Consider the following 19,943-nt stretch of genomic DNA (forward strand, 5'->3'; position numbering starts at 1 on the left):
TAGATGCCTATCTCCCTGGGGCATCAGGACTCCCGGTAATGGCCATCCTGCCAGGTGGCCCTTGCTGCAGCTGGGTGGCGCCTGTGGGGAGGGCCCTTGGTCGGAGTGGGTGACATAAGGGTGGATGACACGCTATGAAGCATGGCACATATTCTCTTGCTGATGGCCAGCTGCCAGCAGTTTCTAAGCGTCCCAGGGCTCAATTTAATGCAAACACGTATGACTCCAAATCATTTCCTTCTCTGGCCACCCCATGGGAGGAACAAAAGGCTAAGAATGGGAACGAAGCTTATTCACCCCATTACCATGTATGTACAAGAACTGATGGGGAATCCTTTGTGTCCATGAAGCCTCAGTTCTTTGTAGAGCATTTAGAGGACAAGTTTGGAGAGGTGGATAGCTTGTCCAAAATGCACTCTGGGTAAGTTTCGATAAAAACAGCATTCTCTGCCCAGTCGTGGGCATTACTTGCTTGTGACGAGTTGGGGGATATTTCAGTTACCATTACGCATCATAAAAGTTTAAATATGGTCCAGGATATTATATTCCACAGGGACCTTCGTTTGCAGTCTGATGACGAGCTGAGCGCCAATTTAGAGCCGCAAGGTGTTCATTTTGGCTGGCGAGTTCATCGGGATCCAAGGGATAGTCAGGTTGCCACTGGTGCCTTCATCTTGGCCTTCGAGGGTGATACATTGCCCCGAGAAGGTCAAGGTGATGGTCTACCACTGTGATGCCAAGCCCTATATCCCTCCCCTGATGCAGTGCTTTAAATGCTGGAAGTTTGGCCATAGACTTCCCACTGTACTTCCAGCGTCACATGTCGAGATTGCGGACGCCCATCACATTCCAATACTCCGTGTGCCCCACCTCCCATCTGTGTAAAACTGCGTAGAGCATCATTCCCCTTGCTCGCCAGACTGCAGGATTTTACAGAAAGAGCGGAAAATTGTGGAGTATAAGACTCTTGACCGATTGACCTACACTGAGGCTAAGAGGAAATATGAACGACTCCATCTTGTGCGAATGACTTCCTCTTATGCCTCCGCTATGACAGCAGTAATAGCCCCATCAGTTCAGCGAATTCCAGTTGGCTCCCTGAGCCATAAGACTACACCTGCGCCCTTGACTGTGGGGGGCACTACCCTCCCTGTTGCTCCTGCGCCACCTACTTTGGGAGCAACACTCCCCCCCCCCCCCCCCCCCCCCCACACTCATTGTGTGTCCCCACTTCTAAGCCGGAGAAGCGTCCAGCTTCTTTGGCTCCTCTCGCTTTGAAGGGGACCCTTGGCCCCTACCTTCCCAGGTTTCTACCAATGGGAAGGATGACGCGCGCCAGTGGCGTCAGTGCCCACAAGCAGCTGGTCGTAGGGCAATACGATCCTCCTCAGTCCCGGAGACTGAATCAGTGAAGCCCTCCCAGCCAGTGAAACCAAGGAGCAGCGAGAAAAGTTCAAGAAGAAGACCTCTAAGACAAAGGAACTTGTGGTGGCACCCACCCTACTGCAACCTACAAGTTCTGCGTCTGAGAATGGGTGGAGAATCTGGCATCCGCTGAGGACCTAGATCTCGCCGGACCCTCAGACATCATGGAAGTCGATCGCACAGGTACTCAATCAGTGGCAGCAGGTGATTCAGCGGCGTAATCTGCCTCCTCGATCCCTTCACGCCTTTTTCGGCCGCGGGCAGTGTCATCCTCCAGTGGCGTTGCAGCAGTTTTTCCCACCACCTTGCTGAGCTCTGACAATTTCTCAGCCTTCACCCTTTTTTCTGCATTGCTCTCCAGGAAACTTGGTTTCCGGTGATGGGAACCCCCGCCCTCCGTGGATATCGGGGTTATTATAAGAATCGGGCAGCTTATGAGAGGGTATCTGGTGGAGTCTGTGTCTATATCCGTAACTCTCTTTACAGCGAGTGTATCCCTCTTCAAAAACCTTTAGAGGCTGTCGCTGTTCGGGTGTGGACGCCTCAGGCTGTTAATTGTCTGCAGTCTCTATCTTCCACCGGTTGGTGATGTCCCACAGCATGTATTGGCTGCACTGATAGCCCAATTGCCGCCACCTTTTCTGTTATTGGGTGACTTGAACACCCATAACCCTTTGTGGGGTGGATTGGTGGCAACAGGCCAAGGAACTGTCGAGCAAGTGTTGGCACAGCTCGATCTTTCTCTTTTAAATAATGGTGCCTCCACACATTTCAGTGTGGTGCATGGCACGTACTCAGCCATCGACCTTTCAGTCTGCAGCCCTGGCCTTCTACCATTTGTCCAATGGAGTGTGCATGACGACTTGTGCGGTAGTGACCACTTTCCGGTCTTCCTGTCACTGCCCCAGCGTCACTCACCAGTGTGCCTCCCCAGAAGGGCTTTGAATAAGGCTGACTGGGACTCGTGGTGGTTCACACGATCACCACTGGCATTGTTTCTGCCACAGAATCTGTAATTTCCTGTTCTTCCGGGTCTCCTCGATGGAGGACTGTGGCTTGGTGGTCACCCGAGATTGCTGAGGCAATTAGCAATTGCAGGCGGGTCCTCTAGCGTCATAAGTGGCACCCATCATTTGAACAGTTCATTTACCTTTAAACGGCTTCGTGCCCTAGCCCAACGCCTTATTCGCCAACGGAAGCAGGTGTGCTGGGAACGGTAAGTCTCCACCATTGGCACCCATATCTTCCCATCGCAAGTTTGGTGCAAGATTAACGACCCTAAGGGTATCAGATACCCATCAGTGTACCTGGGCTTTCTCTGAATGGAGCAGTCTGTACTGAATCAGACATGATTGCAGAACTCTTAGCAAAGCATTATGCTCAGAGTTCCATTTCTACGAATTACGCACTGGCCTTCCACTCCCTGAAAGAGCAGTTGGAAAGTTGGAGCCTTTCATTCCATGTGCGCCACCCCGAATCGTACAATGCTCCATTCAGTGAGTGGTAATTTCACAGTGCCCTAGCCGCTTGCGCTGATACGGCTCCCGGGCTGGATCGCATCCACTATCGGATGCTTAAACATCTCTGCATGGACTGCCAGTGACACCTCCTCGACCTTTTCAACCATATCTGGGTTGAGGTTGAGTTCCCCTCTCAATGGCAGGAAAGCATTATTATCCCAGTGTTGAAGCCTGGCAAGAACCCCCTGGAGGTGGACAGCTACTGCCCCATTAGCCTCACCAATGTTATGTGCAAGGTGCTCGAACGCATGGTGACCCAGAGGTTGAGTTGGCTACTTGAGTCACGAGGCCTTCTGGCTCCGTCCCAGGGTAGATTCCGTAAGGGCCGCTCTGCCACTGATAATCTGGTCTGCCTGGAGTCCGCCATCTGTATGGCATTTGCCCACCGTCAGCACCTGGTTGCCATCTTTTTTGACATGCAGAAGGCATACGATACAACGTGGCGACATCACATCCTTACCACACTTCATGGATGGGGTCTTAGGAGCCCGCTCCCACTTTTTATTCAAAATTTTCTGTCGCTTCATTTCTTCCGCGTGCAAGTTGGTTCCTCCCATAGTTCCTCCCTAGTCCAGGAGAATGGGGTCCTGCAAGGCTCTGTCTTGAGTGTCTGCCTATTTTTAGTTGCTATCAATGGGCTAGCTGCAGCTGTGGGAATGTCCATATCGACTCCTTAGTATGTTGATGACTTTTTCCTGTACTATAGCTCCACTGGCATTGCGGTTGCTGAATGGTGGCCACAGGGTGCTATCCGCAGGGCACGGTCTTGGGCTGTCACGCACGGCTTCCAGTTCTCGGCTGCTAAGGCCTGCGTCGTGCATTTCTGCCGGTGTCGCACTGTTCACCCTGAGCCACGGCTTTATCGTGATGGTGAACCTCTTGCTGTGGTAAAGATGCATTGGTTTTTGGGCTTGCTTTTTGATGCCCGGTTGACTTGGCTCCTTCACATTTGGCAGCTTAAACAAACGTTGTGGCGCTATCTTAACGCTCTTCATTGCTTGAGTCACACCAGCAGGGGTGCCAATCGATCTACCCTTCTACGACTGTATCAGTCATTGATTCAGTCCCGTCTCGATTATGGGAGCCTGGCTTACAGTTCGGCATTGCCTTCCGCGTTGCGGTTGCTTGACCCCATTCTTCACTGGGTATCCGACTCTCAACTGGAGCTTTCCGCACAAACCCTGTAAACAGCCTACTTGTAGAGGCTGGTGTCCCTCCATTGTGGATCCGGCGCCAACGACTACTGGCCGCTTATGCTGCACATGTTTGTAGCTTGCCCGGGCATCCAAATTAACAACTCCTGTTCCCCAACTCGGTCGTCCATTTTCCAGAATGGTGGCCCTGGTCAGGGTGTACGATCGCGGTTCGCATCTGGGCTCTTCTCTCTGGGCTTGAGTTTTTCCCTCTCCCACCTCTTTTCCTGCCCCATATACATATACACCTGTGGTGTGTGCCCTGCCCATGTCTTCGGCCGTATTTGGCACAGGGCCCGAAGGACTCAGTCCCTCCTGAGGCCCACCGCTGCCGCTTTCTTTCAATCCTTGCCACGTTTCATGGTTCTGACGTGGTCTATACCGACAGATCGATGGTTGCTTGTCAAGTTGGGTATGCTCTTACTCTTGGGGATCATTCTGAACAAAGCTCATTGCCAGCTGGCTGCAGTGTTTTCACTGCCGAGCTGGTCACCACCTCTAGTGCCCTAGACTATATACGCTCCTGGCTCAGGTGAGTCCTTTGTTATCTGTAGTGACTCCCTGAGTGGTTTACAAGCTATCGACCAGTGTTTCCCTCGCTCTTGTTTGGTGACGGCTATCCAGGAGTCCATCCATACTCTTGCCCGTTGCCGATGCTCCGTGGTTTTTATGAGGACGCCGGGTCATGTCGGCATCCCGGGTAATGAACGTGTTGACATGCTGGCCAAACAGGCTGTCGGTGCACCAGCTTTGGAGATTGGCCTTTCGGAGTGTGATCTCCATTCAGTTTTACGACAGAAGGTCCTTGGTACCTGGGATGATGAATAGCGCACCCTGCCTTCACCCAACAAACTTCGGATCATCAAGGAGACTACCAGTGTGCGACACTCCTCCTTGCGGGCCTCTTGCGAGGACTGTGTTGTACTCTGCCGGCTGCAGATTGGCCACACCTGGATGACGTACGATTATTTATTGTGCCATGAGGATCCACCTCTCTGTCGCTTTGGTTCAGCATTGACAGTGTTCCACATTTTGTTGGACTGTCTGCTTTTAACTGCACTTAGACAGACATTTGCGCTGCCAGATACGCTCCCTGCACTTTTAATGGATGACACTGCCACGGCAGGCTTAGTTTTGAGTTTTATTCATGCAGGGGACTTTTATCGCTCAATCTGAGGGTTTGTCTCTCTCTTTTGTGTTGAGTCTGGCCTTTGGCCTACAGTTTTAGCTTGAGCTTTTTAGTGCGTCTCTTGGTTGTTGGCATTTTGTTTTCTTCCCCCAACCCCCTCACCCCCCCCACCCCCCGCCCTTCCATGGTCGGGCAACCACTGTAACACTCTGTGTGTTTTTAATTCCTCTTTTCTAGTCTTTGTCTATGTCTCTCTTGTTCTGTGTCATCCCTTGTCTTTTCCATTGCTTGATTTTGTTCCTTGTGGGTGTTTCATGTTCGTGGAAAAAGGGACCGATGGCCTTTGTAGTTTGGTCCCTTCAACCCCCACAAACAAACCATCCAGACCTGATGAAAGCTCAAAAAGGAGTAAGACTCCTTCACACAGTGAGAGTAAAGCTATATTCTACAACAATTTCAATACAATGGCTTAAAATATTTACCGAAAACTGTGAAAAAAATATAAAATAAAAATGTTGGCACCCAATATTGCCATTTTGATATCAATATATGGGGGCAAAAACAGTGCTGATATATATTGATATTTTTTTGGAGAAAAAATCTCACTGACTCGTTACTCCTGGTGTTATGAGATGACTCCTCAGTGGCTGAAATAGTGTAATGTTTTATTCATGAAGGGGGCTTTTACCACTCTCTTTTAAGGGAGGTGCACTTAACCTTATTGGCCCATTGTCTAGTTGGCAGAATACTCTGTTGCTTCCTCTGCTTAGACCATGCTGTGGCTGTCTGGGCTTGGTGGTCCAACCCGGTTCTCACCCTAATTGCTCCTTTATTCTTCTTCCTCTGTCTTGCGCAGTTTGTCACACTTGTTCGTCTTTTGTCTCTCTGTGCTTCTCTTTCCCTGTCTGTGTTGCTAGTCTTTCCTACACAATTTCTTGAGTGGAGTACCTCTGGTAAGCAGCGAGGGCTGCAGGATGTGTTTTCTTATTGCACCCGGCTTTCAGGGGCTTCCTGCAGCTTCCTAGATGGGTCACCTTGTCTGCCTTTCTTCCTCTGGCTCCCTTTCTTCTTTTGCCCCTTATCTCACCTTTGTTGACCTTTTGTAGCAAGGGGTTTCCTTTCCCTGAGTTTTACGCAATGGGCTAGCTCTGATCTACAGTCATGTAGACCTGCACAGAATAAAAGCAGACAGAATATAAAGGAAATGTCGTGTTAAATAATTTTTCCATTTCCTCTGATGGACATCTTTCAGGACAAGTGCTTTGTGTTATTGTATGAAGGACATATTGATAAGTCATCAGAAATCAGTTAACTACAGTTTGTACAAATTTGACATAGTATTCGTCAGTAAGATAGCAGCACATTCAGTACAGAGTGTAAGTGCTATTATTCTTCAAAGGTTCTGTCTTAGGCAGATATTCACAGATGTGTGTCAAAGTATTAATGAATTGTTAAATGCTGTGATTTTATAATCAGGAACACTGATTTCAGTGAAGTACACATCAAACTTGCATAAACCTCAATGGTGTCATATATAGAACATTTTGGTGCAACAGCATTGTTGCATGCTGCAAGAGCATCAGATCTCCTCCTTTCTTCTACTGCTTGCTTAGCACTCCTTAATTTTATCTATTCAGCGTGTCAGTACCTTGAAAAGGCTTTCTAAATTCAGTAGTAACATGCTGGGGATGTTTGAGAAGGAAAATTTTGGTGGTGGTCATAATTTTAAGTGTTCTTAATTTTCACAGATGTGGTTGTAGTTTCCAGTAAACTACATTTCTTAAAAATAAATTACCCAATTTGTTCTACCAAATACCTTTGTTTAAGTACTGCCTTGATTTACAGTGACGTTTATAGTTTTCCGGATAATGACGTTGGGCTGGATGACGAGATGGTTGGTTCTCCATCGAGATGAACTCACTCTAACAGCTTTTTCATTGGGCAGTATATGTAAGTCATTCTTACATTCTTTGCAGCTTGCTTATTCTAGAATTCTTGTTAAATGATGATTACTATCTTTTCAGCTATGGCTGTCATTATGCTGATGAACATAATACTTTTCTTGAGAGTGTTAAATGCCGATTATCGACAAAGACCAGCCCGACAAACCATTTTACATGAAGAACCTGCAGACTGCAAAGGTCACACTAAAGTAAAAAGCTAATTTAATGCAGACCAGTTATTCATTTATGTTGTGTAACTATTTTTGTAATGTATGTATTAATGACATATTTTGTACTGCTGTGTATTGCATACTTCTTAAGGAAAAACTAATATGCCAAGAATTGGACTGTTATTGTACGAAACTGGATAATTATTGCAAGATGTTTCTGTCTAACTTAAGTATTTTTATATGACTTTATTTTTGTACCAATGCTTATATAACTATCATTCCTATTTATAGAATGACATTTTGTTATTTAATTGTTGTTATAAAGATTGAAATGAAGAGCAGAGACAAAAATCAGAGTGTAAGTGGTAATGGGAATTTTATATGTAGTTCATACACTATCCATTTTGTTCTAAACTACTTAAGTGGTAAAATCATGTATCTAAATGTTTGTGTTCATATTTTTGATGTAATGGTGTACCTATACCAATCTACTACCAAAGTTACAGAATTTCTGTGTGTGTTCATCATTTAATAAAGAGTAGGATTGTTTAATCATACAGTGAGGGCTTTCACAGCCGATATTGGTGTCCTTGGTGATTTTTGTTTAGTGGACGTTAGGCTGTGGTCCAAGACTTATTTCTGTGTGTAATGTTTTGTCTCCTAATGCTGCTGACATCACTGCTGGCTATAATGACATGGAAAGCAGTTGCTAGCTCAACAAGCCAAACATTATCAGTTCACTGCCAAAGATTACGGAGTCATACTAATGTATATTATGGAGCTTGTAGTAGGGAAAAGTTGGGCCTGTTTGCTATATTTCACACTAAGATCCAATACTTGTCTAGTTTCAGTCCTTCTTCATTTCTGTTAAAGTTTTTTTTTTCCTTGTGCTTTTGAACTTGTATAGAATATTAGTGATTGGATCATGATAAAACCAATTATTATTATACTAGGATGTACAGAGAGTCCACAGAAATTCAAAATCACAAAATCAACATTGGCAGCAAAGAAGGGTTAAAATTGGCTTGAGTGCTAAATAAATCAAACAGGACTAACTCTTCATCACTACTAGCTTCATAACACACATTGGTGTGTTCTTAGGTGTATTGACTCACAAAATGGCCATTGCATGGATACGTATAAAGAGTTCTGAGCTCATAGCTGCTTTCTGAATAGTTACAGCCTCTGATGATGTCTCCATCATCGAAAGATGAAGTGCTAGGCAGATAAATATGTCTCCAACAACAAATTAATCAAGTAGTAGTGTTTGTTACGTTTCTGTGAGTCAAATTGTGTGCAGACTCACAGTATTCCAATTTAAGATCAAGTAACTGGTGCTTTAGACCACTAGACATACTATTGCAAATATGTGTACAAGGACTAATGTAATTTCAGTTTGCATTTGTGGTAAGGGCGTGTGATACTTAAATTCCAAATATTTTGTTACAAAATTTTTGTTGGAATTATAAATTACGGAACTACGTAATTTATGTGCTAAAAGGTACATTTCTGCAAATTAGAAGATTCCTTGTTCAATCATCATGGGTCCAGAAAATGAAAGGTCTAGTTTTGTAAAGACAATGACAGCAGTTCATTCAGCATGCTTTTACTGTTATGAGGTAACACATAGTTCCTCATTGTGATTACTACATGCAGTGAAGGTAATGAAATGTATGTAAATTTCATTTACAATATTATTTCCAAAGCCCTCATTACACATGAGATTTTTCTATAGTGTTTCATCTTTATTTGTGTTGCAGATTTTTAGAAACTCACCATAGAGCGTAGACCATTAGAATTTTGTGCATTATATCAACTATGTACAATATACCAACTGTACTCACAGGCCACTATAAAGTGATTATGGAAGATATTTTTTGTATCACTGTTATTATTGAAAATTTTATTGTGAGTGTCTCTTGTCACTCATGTCTAACTAATTTAACATTATCCTCTGTATCCCCTGAGTTATTTTCAAAATTACCATAGAGAACTGTTTCCTCATGTTTTGTGAGTAGGTGTCACAAGATGAATGGCTTTATGCTTTCAATGTCTGTTAGTGTACATTTTCTCAAAAGGATAAATTGTGTAAATTAAACAAAGTAAATTTTGAGCATGTTATCCTTTAGTTTTGCAGTATATTCCACAGCTCCAGTCTTATTAGGAGCTACAGCTTGAGTAAAGGACAATAACAAGAAGCGTTAGTATTTTGTTAGCAGTCTCCTGATGTTTGACTCAAAGTTTCCTACTGGCATTGGTGTTGTAAAGTGGCTTTATCTACTTTTAGTTTATGAGAAGAGATGTTCTAGAGTTTTCTTATTAATTCTAGGTTTGAAAATGGTGACACAGTAGAGCCCAGTAATTCAAATTACAACAAACTCAGATAATATGGAAATATCACTAAGTCAATGGGAAAATCTACATCTACATTATACTCTGCAAGCCACCTAATAGTGTGTGACTGTGGGTATTTTCAGTACCACCATCTGATCCCTCCAACCCTGTTCCTCTCGTGAATAGTGTATGGGAAGAATGATTGTCGGTAAGCCTCTGTATTGGCTCTAATTTCTCGAATTTCCTCTTCGTGGTCAATACGCAAGATGCATGTGGCAGGAAGTAATATGTTGTCTGACTACTCGTGAAAAGTGCTGTCCCTAAATTTCAGTAGTAAATCTCCCCATGATGCACAATGTCTCTCTTGTAATGTCTGCCAGTGGAATTTGTTTGGATCTCCACAACGCTCTCTCGCCAGCTAAACAATCCCATGATGAAACATGCCACTCTTCGTTGGATCTTCTCTGTCTCCTCTATCAGTCCTACCTGATAGGGATCCCAGATAGATGAACAATACTCTAGAATCAGGTGAACAAGCGCCTTATTAGACACTTCTTCCGTGGATGAGTTACATTTCCTTAAGATTCTTCTGATGAATCTGAGTCTTGTGTCTGCTTTTCCCACTATTTGTTTTATATGGTCATTCCACTTAAGAGGGGACTGATGACCATGGATGTTAAGTCCCATAGTGCTCAGAGCCAGCCATTCCACTTAAGGTCGCTCTGGATAGTTACGCCTAGATATTGTACGGCAGACACTGTCTCCAGCTGTTTGTCATCAGTAGTGTAGCTGTACAGTAGTGGATTTCTTTTCCTATGTATGTGCAATATGTTACATTTGCTTATGTTCAGGGTCAACGGCCAGAGTCTGCACCATTCATCAATTCTCTGCTGGTCGTTCTGCAAATTCTTACTATCTTCTGGCGTTGCTACTTTGGTATAAACAACTGCATCATCTGTGAATAGCCTTAAAGAGCATTCGACACTTTCTACTAGATCATTTATATATGTATTGTGAACAGCAACGGTCCTACAACACTTCCGTGGTACTCCGGATATTACCTTTACATCTGTCGATTTAGTTATGTTAAGAGCGATGTGTTGAGTTCTATCTGCAAGAAAGTCTTGAATCCAATTGTAGGTCTGCTCCGATACTCCGTAAACTTGTATTTTTTTCATTAAATGGCAGTGTGGGATGGTGTCAAATGCCTTACTGAAATCAAGGAACACGGCATCAGCCTGAGTGCTGTTGTCCACTGCTGCGGATCTCATGGAGGAACAGAGTGAGCTGAGTTTTGCAGGATCTCTGTTTGCGGAATCCATGTTGATTTTTGTAGAGGAGCTGTTCATTTTCCAAGAACATCATAATTCTTGAACATAAAACATGTTCCATAATTTTACCATCGTGAATAAATGTTTAAAGAGCACAATAATTATTAAAAAATAAATAAAAAACAGTATGGTAGCTATGTGTGCTATATTACATACATGGGCACACATTTCCAAGCTGCAAAAGAAATTGTCCATAGCCCTTTGTTTTAAAATAGAATCTTATTTTTTAGCAGCAGTGTTATACCATCTTCTAAGAACCATGGTGTCAGTTCAAGTAGCTTCTGCTAGCTGCCTGATATAATGCAGTGCCAGATCTAGCACTGGCAAAATCCTTGGTACAAGTGATCACTAGTACAACTTCTTTACGGAATTCCTCATTGTCTCCAGTGGGTTCACTAACAATTTCGGCAATTGCAACATTGGTCACTTCAGACTGTTCATCCATTCTAAAATATCACTTTTATTCGTGTTTTCACATACATCAGTTCTGCCAGTGGTAGGTCATCTTCGTCTGTACTGTAGGTATCCATTTCATTCTGTAAAATTTGGTTCCAAGACGTTTTTAGTGTGTCTGCCTTTATCTCAGACCATGAATCGGCTATCCAGTAAACTATGTCTTTTATTGTAGTGTCTGAAGCAAATGACGACGATAACTTTCTTTCGAGCATTGTAAAATGCCTTGATCCATACGCTGAAATAAAGTCGTCATATTGGGGGTAAGAACAATGTGCGAATACTGCCAGTTCTACCTCATCAGGGTGTGAACCAGCGTTGTCAAATGTTAAGATTGCTGCGCAAGGCAAGCACTTTTTTGTTAGGTATCTTTTAGTCACTGGAACAAAATTGTCAAAAAACAACTTCTTAAAAATATTTTTGTCCATCCAGGCAGAGTTTTGGTGGACATATGTTACAGACAGTGCAGAAGCTGTGATATTTTTAAAAGCTGTAGGTGAAGCAGATTTTCCTATTGCCAGCAACTTCAATTTATGGTCTCCACTCGCATTCAGTGCAGCGAGAACTGTTAACCTCTCCTTAAATTTTTTGTTGCCAGGGCAGCCTCCTCCTCTTTTGAGCCTGGAGTTTTAGATGGAAGCATTTTATAATTTAACCCCGTTTTATCATAGCTATGTAGTTGATCAGGAGTAAGATATTATTTCTGTATAATTTTTCTTAATTTCTCACAAAATTGTGCAACAGTTTGAGAATCAACAGAAAGCTTTTCACCAAAAAATTTCCATCTGCTTTATGCCGTATTACTTCTTCCACCTACCCAACCATCCTGAACGTGCAGTAAAACCTTCCTCACCTTCTTTAAACTCGTTCCTAAAAAACACAGCTTTTTGTTGCAGAATCCTTTTTGTCTTTGTTAAGTAAACCAAATGAGTAATCTTACTCAGATTTTCTCATCTGTTCAAATGACAAAATAGAACAGTTGTTTGGTGAAAACTTCTCAGTTTTGTCTCTGTTTCTATGCCAATCGCTGGCCATTGTGACCGAGTGGTTCTAGGCACTTCAGTCTGGAACCGTGCTGCTGCTACGGTCGCAGGTTCGAATCCTTCCTCGGGCATGGATGTGTGTGATGCCCTTACGTTATTTAGGTTTAAGTAGTTCTAAGTCTAGGGGAATGATGATCTCAGATGTTAAGTCCCATAGTGCTCAGAGCCATTTGAACCATTTATGCCAACGTCGAACTCTCTCTTCACTGACCTCCAATTTCACATTCAGTGACACAGTTTTTCTTGTACTCTTATCACTCATTGTACTCTGAGAATTAAAACATTAAGAAACTCACAGTTACACATGTGCAGTACACTCTTCATACATACAACACCTTTAAACTAATGTGACACAGGTGGGCTCACTACCGTACAGATGTTACTACACAACCAACTACACAGTGCATACACATTGGTCAGCCATTGGTGTAAAATTTGTACTCTATTTTTTATTAGGCATATTGTATTTTAATGACCAATGTTGCCAAGTGGGCACAACAATAGTGGTAACAATAAGGATGGTATGCACTGTAGAACTGACTGTCAGGTGGTTCCAGTTATTGAAGAGCTGACAGAGAAAGAGCAAGCACACTCCTCGAAACCTGATAGTACCTGTCCATCTGTAATAGAATTGCATTAGCAGCCTGAGGCCAAGATTATTTCTGGGCATTATAAACAAAAACTCTTAAGTTGTACAGTTTTACCCGTATTGCACATTGAAAATCGAAAGTAAGTTCGAAATGTAACACATTCGAAAGTCTGTAAAATGTACCTGTGGACAACTCATTGAAATGGGTTTTTAATTTACATTTATGTAAAATTTTATTTTTCTTAAAACCAGCTTGAATTACACAGAATATCGAAATACTGGGGCTTCACCGTAATGTCTGAGTAGAATTGATGTCCACATGATGTACTGATTTCATAAGTTTATTTTGAAAATGAGCTTGTTCCCATTAAGATGATATGACAATCACAGATCAAGATTAACAGATGAATTCTATAGTCTTTTAGTCACAGAAAAAGTTTCCAGAGCAGTGCCACATTGTGCTTTTGTTGGGTTATATTGTCAGTTTGTTGAAAAGGCACATTGCTTATGACTGCCTGTGTGTATCTGTCTATGTCTTTCCGTTTTAACCTTCCCCAACCTATCCCTCTCTCCTCCCTGAACAAGGAACTATTAGTTCCAAAAGCTAGATATTGAGTCACTTTTACTGTTATATGAGCTGTTTGGCAGTAATGCACCTTTTATGTATCCTGAAGGTATGTACTGGCCAATAACCTTCTCTCAAAATTTATTTGGACCTCAGTTGAATTGTCCTTTGACACAAATGTTGTAAGTACATTGCCTGTAGTTGTTGGTTAAACTAAATTAAGTAAATTTATTATCTAGGTCTATTGATGTCAGGTTTTCACATATAATTTTTATGATACCATGTACTCTAAAGCCATTTTATGTATTTTCTTGCTGAATTCTAGCTTAGATATTAAGTTGTTTAAAGATATAGAAACATTACCAAAAACAGCAACAAATTATTTCTCACTGCAGTCTTTCTCAGAAGGAACAGTTCAACATTTTATATATTGGAGGGTCCATACTCCTGCACCACATATGTAATTTGTAAGCATTTGTGATAATACTAGTCTTGGTTTCAAATTAAATGAACTGTGGCAGTTCTGATGTGCAAATATGAAAAAAATTACTTTTTTGTTTCATGTAAGCCCTTCATTTCATGTAAATTAGGAAGTGAAAATATTTTGTATTCTATGATCATGAGAATAATGTATTTTATTACATGAGGCATTTTCTCTTCAGATCTTTACATCACTACTGCCAAATTAGAAGGTTTAAAGGGTAAGCTATGGATTACATTCAGGGGAAGCTTTCTGACCATTTAGTTTTAGCTGTTACATCACTTCCCTAATTGCTGAAGGTAAATATCGGAATGATTCCTTTGGAAAGAACAAATCTTGTTTCTTTCCTATCATTGGTCAGTCCCAACATGCACTCTGTCTTTAATTATCCTATTGTCAATGGGACATTAAAGCTTAAACCCTTGTTTTAAATCTTACTACAAGTGGTAACATTGCACATTGTCCCATTTTGTGGTTTACATGCACACAATAATTCTGAAAGATGGATATACTTGAATGTGCCACTTAAATTGGCATGAATTTCTTAGCAGTACAAGCCACAATTACATCATCTTGTAAGCATATTATGATATAATCATTGCATTGATGTTGCATGTGATTATTATATTACTCTGTATTAGTTCAGTTTTTGTCTTCTATTTTTCCTTGTTCACAGATGCTTTCTTTCTTATGAATTGTATTAAGAAACTTACAAATTGTTCATAAAATTAAGATATTTTGTGTCAAGCCTGTATTGGTCATAAAATTTGGATGCTGAATGTTGCAGCTGAAAATTTGGTGGAGAGAGCAGAAATACCAGTGTGTTACGTTAATATCTCATTCTGAATAGATATCAGCTGTCATTCTTCTGATAGTTATATGTATTTTTACCGACCATACTATGTAGGCAGATGACATAGAAATTATTTATTTATTTAATTATACTTCAAGCTTCGCAAGTAAACATTTTAATAATCATATGACATTTGTCAAGAAAAGCTTGTCTACTTTTGTGATTAACATGCACAAGAAACCATCGTATAAATGTTATGAGCGTTGTGTAACATCTCAGGGTATTTTGTTAATGAGGGTAGCAGCAGTGTGTTACAAATTGCTGTCTGAAAGTAGCACATTCTGTTTAAAACCAAGTATTTTTATAACTTTCTGACTTGGACATAAGACAGCTGTTCCTGTGTAAAAATTAACCTTTGAATGTTTGATCTCTAACGCAAAATAAGGATGAAAAATATGAGGATAGACAACTTGTAATTCAGAGGAAGTATTTAGCAATGGCTAGGCATACAGAAGTGTGAATAGTTATTGTAGCTCAGCTATATACTTCATAACAGTGAAGTATGCATGTGCATGTATTCGTTCTTTCTATGCTGTATGGCAGCTAGGTGGACATAATTGCCACCTCCACCTCCCTGTCCCCACCATAATGTTAAATGCGAAGTACAGTAGATAACTCAATAAAATATATTGAGAAGAGTTCAAATCTACATTTGATTGTTTCAGTTTAGATTTTTTCCTCAATTTTTCTAAATCACCGTCAATTAAAGTTGTAGTCCCTGCCTTGTCCTTGTCCTTCCAGTATTCATATTACACCAGTTTATTAATGTTTATAAGTGCATATTACTATGAGGACATGGAATATGTTTTTGAATGTCAGTTCAGAAGTTCTGGCCAAACATTTTAATGAAGTAAGGTACAAACATTTCTGACTATTCATGTTCCATTGTTGACATCATTCATGTGAGGCAGCATAATCTTTAAAATATATGATTCCCAAGCTGGGTTAAAAGACCTGTTCAGTGATACAGATGTAGGCTACCTGTAGTACCTAAACTGGACAAAATTAATTTTAAAACAAAACTCTAGCTTTGCATTCCCTAATAACATCTTTCTGACTGCATTTGGTAAGAGTTCAGGTCTACAGTCCTCTAAAGTACATCTTTGTCTTTCCCTCTACAGCTATTTGTCCTTTGTAGTGTTAATTTCACAATTAATGACTGTTTTATGTACATCAATTTGTATCTTGAATTGTATTATGATCAGGAAAATGGGCTCCCTAAAATAATCACTTCTGTAGTTGGGGATTGCCTTAATTTGGAGATATATGTTTTTAATGTGTCCAAGCTTTTTTTTGCCCTGTGCCCATATTGTGTATGAATAAGCAATGTTCCATTTCCCTGTCCTCTGCATTGTAGTTGCAGTATCTGTTCAACATTTTAAGCTAAAAGTATTAAATTGTTGGTGTTTGATGACTATTGCTAGTATTTATTTTTTCACATTTCACTTTTTTTATAAGAATTGCATCGTATGTGTAAAATTTGGTAGAAGAACAAATTTAAATGTTGCTGAAATCATCAAATAGATGATACCCATTTTTTTTTTACATGTCAGCAGGTGACAGTGTGTTATGAATAAACATTACGCTGTTGCTTATAAGTAAACACTCAACATGGCAGTGCCATATTTGAAGTTTTGTGCATTCTTCTTTGTCACATTCATATAAAAATACTGTTTTGACTCTACAGTAACCAGGGAATTTTCAGTGTATGCTAATTACACTCCTGGAAATGGAAAAAAGAACACATTGACACCGGTGTGTCAGACCCACCATACTTGCTCCGGACACTGAGAGAGGGCTGTACAAGCAATGATCACACACACGCACGGCACAGCGGACACACCAGGAACCGTGGTGTTGGTCGTCGAATGGCGCTAGCTGCGCAGCATTTGTGCACCGCCGCCGTCAGTGTCAGCCAGTTTGCCGTGGCATACGGAGCTCCATCGCAGTCTTTAACACTGGTAGCATGCCGCGACAGCGTGGACGTGAACCATATGTGCAGTTGACGGACTTTGAGCGAGGGCGTATAGTGGGCATGCGGGAGGCCGGGTGGACATACCGCCGAATTGCTCAACACGTGGGCCATGAGGTCTCCACAGTACATCGATGTTGTCGCCAGTGGTCGGCGGAAGGTGCACGTGCCCGTCGACCTGGGACCGGACCGCAGCGACGCACGGATGCACGCCAAGACCGTAGGATCCTACGCAGTGCCGTAGGGGACCGCACCGCCACTTCCCAGCAAATTAGGGACACTGTTGCTCCTGGGGTATCGGCGAGGACCATTCGCAACCGTCTCCATGAAGCTGGGCTACGGTCCCGCACACCGTTAGGCCGTCTTCCGCTCACGCCCCAACATCGTGCAGCCCGCCTCCAGTGGTGTCGCGACAGGCGTGAATGGAGGGACGAATGGAGACGTGTCGTCTTCAGCGATGAGAGTCGCTTCTGCCTTGGTGCCAATGATGGTCGTATGCGTGTTTGGCGCCGTGCAGGTGAGCGCCACAATCAGGACTGCATACGACCGAGGCACACAGGGCCAACACCCGGCATCATGGTGTGGGGAGCGATCTGCTACACTGGCCGTACACCACTGGTGATCGTCGAGGGGACACTGAATAGTGCACGGTACATCCAAACCGTCATCGAACCCATCGTTCTACCATTCCTAGACCGGCAAGGGAACTTGCTGTTCCAACAGGACAATGCACGTCCGAATGTATCCCGTGCCACCCAGCGTGCTCTAGAAGGTGTAAGTCAACTACCCTGGCCAGCAACATCTCCGGATCTGTCCCCCATTGAGCATGTTTGGGACTGGATGAAGCGTCGTCTCACGCGGTCTGCACGTCCAGCACGAACGCTGGTCCAACTGAGGCGCCAGGTGGAAATGGCATGGCAAGCCGTTCCACAGGACTACATCCAGCATCTCTACGATCGTCTCCATGGGAGAATAGCAGCCTGCATTGCTGCGAAAGGTGGATATACACTGTACTAGTGCCGACATTGTGCATGCTCTGTTGCCTGTGTCTATGTGCCTGTGGTTTTGTCAGTGTGATCGTGTGATGTATCTGACCCCAGGAATGTGTCAATAAAGTTTCCTCTTCCTGGGACAATGAATTCACGGTGTTCTTATTTCAATTTCCAGGAGTGTATATTGTCACATAGAAGAAGATGTAATTAGATGAATGACGAACATTAACTTCATTTAGCGAAGGTTTATTCAGCACTTGCACATACAAGAGTGCAGAACGAACTGTCTGTGGCCAGAACACATGCAGTATATATACCGTTGCAGAACATTCCAGTACAGTGACTCTTGACATTTGTGGATACTTCTATAATCTACTTGAACTGAATATAGAAATTCAAATTTTGCAGTTCAGGTGAGTTTTGAACTCACGACCCTCCGTGCAACAGTCTAGTATCATAACCACTACACCACAGTGACTGTGCTACTCAGCTTCTTCTGAGACATTGCTCCCTCCTTAAGAGAACAGCGTCTTGGTGTTACGTCCTCCTAGTCCGGAAATGAGTCATTGGTCCTGCATACTCCAACTCCCGATGACTGATGTTTGCACTGGCGGTGATCTTCTTAGAACTTCCTTTGCTGCAATGCTCTTCATCTCCTTTCCACTTGTTGCCTATTGCTGGAGCTTCGAATTTACGCTGGGTTGCAGGATCCTTATAGGGCTTCATTCGAAGGACGCGGACCATATCTCTAATCTTGTGTTGGGGTCGAAATCTTCAACTTCATAACTAACATCAGATAACTTAGGAGTAAAGAGCCAGGCGAGGTCACCAGGCTGGTAGACAACAGGGCTGTGGCTAGCGTCATACTTTTGGCGATTGTAGTCTTGAGACTGCAGCATGCGGAGTCGAGCTAAGTGCCAAGCTTCCTCAGCACTGATTAACACCTGGTCATTGTCGTCGCCTCACGCCCACGCACCAGGAAAAATGGCGTAAATCCTGTGGTGTCTTGTTTGGCGTTGTTGTAGGCAAATGTCACAAAAGGTAGCACCTCATCCCAGTTGCTCTGCTCAACATTGATAGCATGTCAGCCAAGGTATGAACGCGTATTAAGGCGTTCAGTAAGCCCGTTAGTTTGCGGATGGTAGGCAGTTGTCATGTGATGAGTGATGTTGCACCGACAGTTCATCTCTGTCACAAGATTCGATTGAAAAACTTTCCCTCAATCCGCAATTAATGACCTTGGAGCACTGCGTTTTAAATACAGTGTCTTCCACGATGAATTTGGCTACCTTGAATGCTTTGGCTGTTTTTACAGCTTTTGTAATGGCATAGCGTGTCAGATAATCAGTGCAAACAATAAGCTATCTATTGCAGATGTTGGAAATCGTCCGAGGTGGTCAATCCCAACACGCTGGAAAGGCGTTTCGGCTGGTGGAATAGTATGAGTCGGCCAAGTGGTTTCTGAGCAACTGTCTTTCTCCTCTGGCACTCTGATCCTGGAGTGCAGCAAGTCACTATCTTCATCAAAGTCTTCATGGTCTTGCACAGGGTTTCTTGAGAGACAATTGGTGTCTTGGTGTTGTACACTATGGTAATGTCATACTCTTGAAGACGTAGTGCCTACCTGGCGAGTCATCCTGTTGGATCCTTAAGATCTGTCAACCAACAAAATGAAAGATGGTCTGTAACAACTGTAAATGGCCTTGCATAGAGATACTGTCAAAATTTGCACATGGCCCAGATCACAGAAAGACATTCTCTTTCTGTAGTTGAGTAGTTTCTCTCGGCTTTTGCGAGTGTTCTAGAAGCATAGGCTATAACCTTCTCTTCTTCATCCTAAATTTGCACCAGAGCAGCACCGATCCCATACCCACTGACATCTGTGTGTAGTTCTGTATGTGCTCTCTCATCATACAGACCAAGTACAGGGTCAGTCATCAGAGTTTTTCG

The 19,943-nt window shown here is 42.7% G+C and overlaps 1 protein-coding gene across 2 annotated transcripts in view; it reads left to right on the forward strand.

Annotated features, from left to right (window-relative positions):
• The window catches only part of LOC124603829 (TLC domain-containing protein 2-like), a 47,894-nt gene extending 38,623 nt beyond the window's left edge, over window positions 1-9,271 (forward strand). For both annotated transcript variants that reach the window (XM_047136428.1, XM_047136429.1), the window contains 2 exons: window positions 7,113-7,217; window positions 7,292-9,271. In XM_047136428.1, the coding sequence (XP_046992384.1) occupies window positions 7,113-7,217; window positions 7,292-7,431 (245 nt within the window). In that variant the 3' untranslated portion in view covers window positions 7,432-9,271. The remainder of the gene's footprint in view (window positions 1-7,112; window positions 7,218-7,291) is intronic.
• Window positions 9,272-19,943: the final 10,672 nt, after the last annotated feature.

Source organism: Schistocerca americana, chromosome 1 (assembly GCF_021461395.2).
Source record: "Schistocerca americana isolate TAMUIC-IGC-003095 chromosome 1, iqSchAmer2.1, whole genome shotgun sequence".
In the NCBI taxonomy this organism is placed as follows: domain Eukaryota; kingdom Metazoa; phylum Arthropoda; class Insecta; order Orthoptera; family Acrididae; genus Schistocerca; species Schistocerca americana.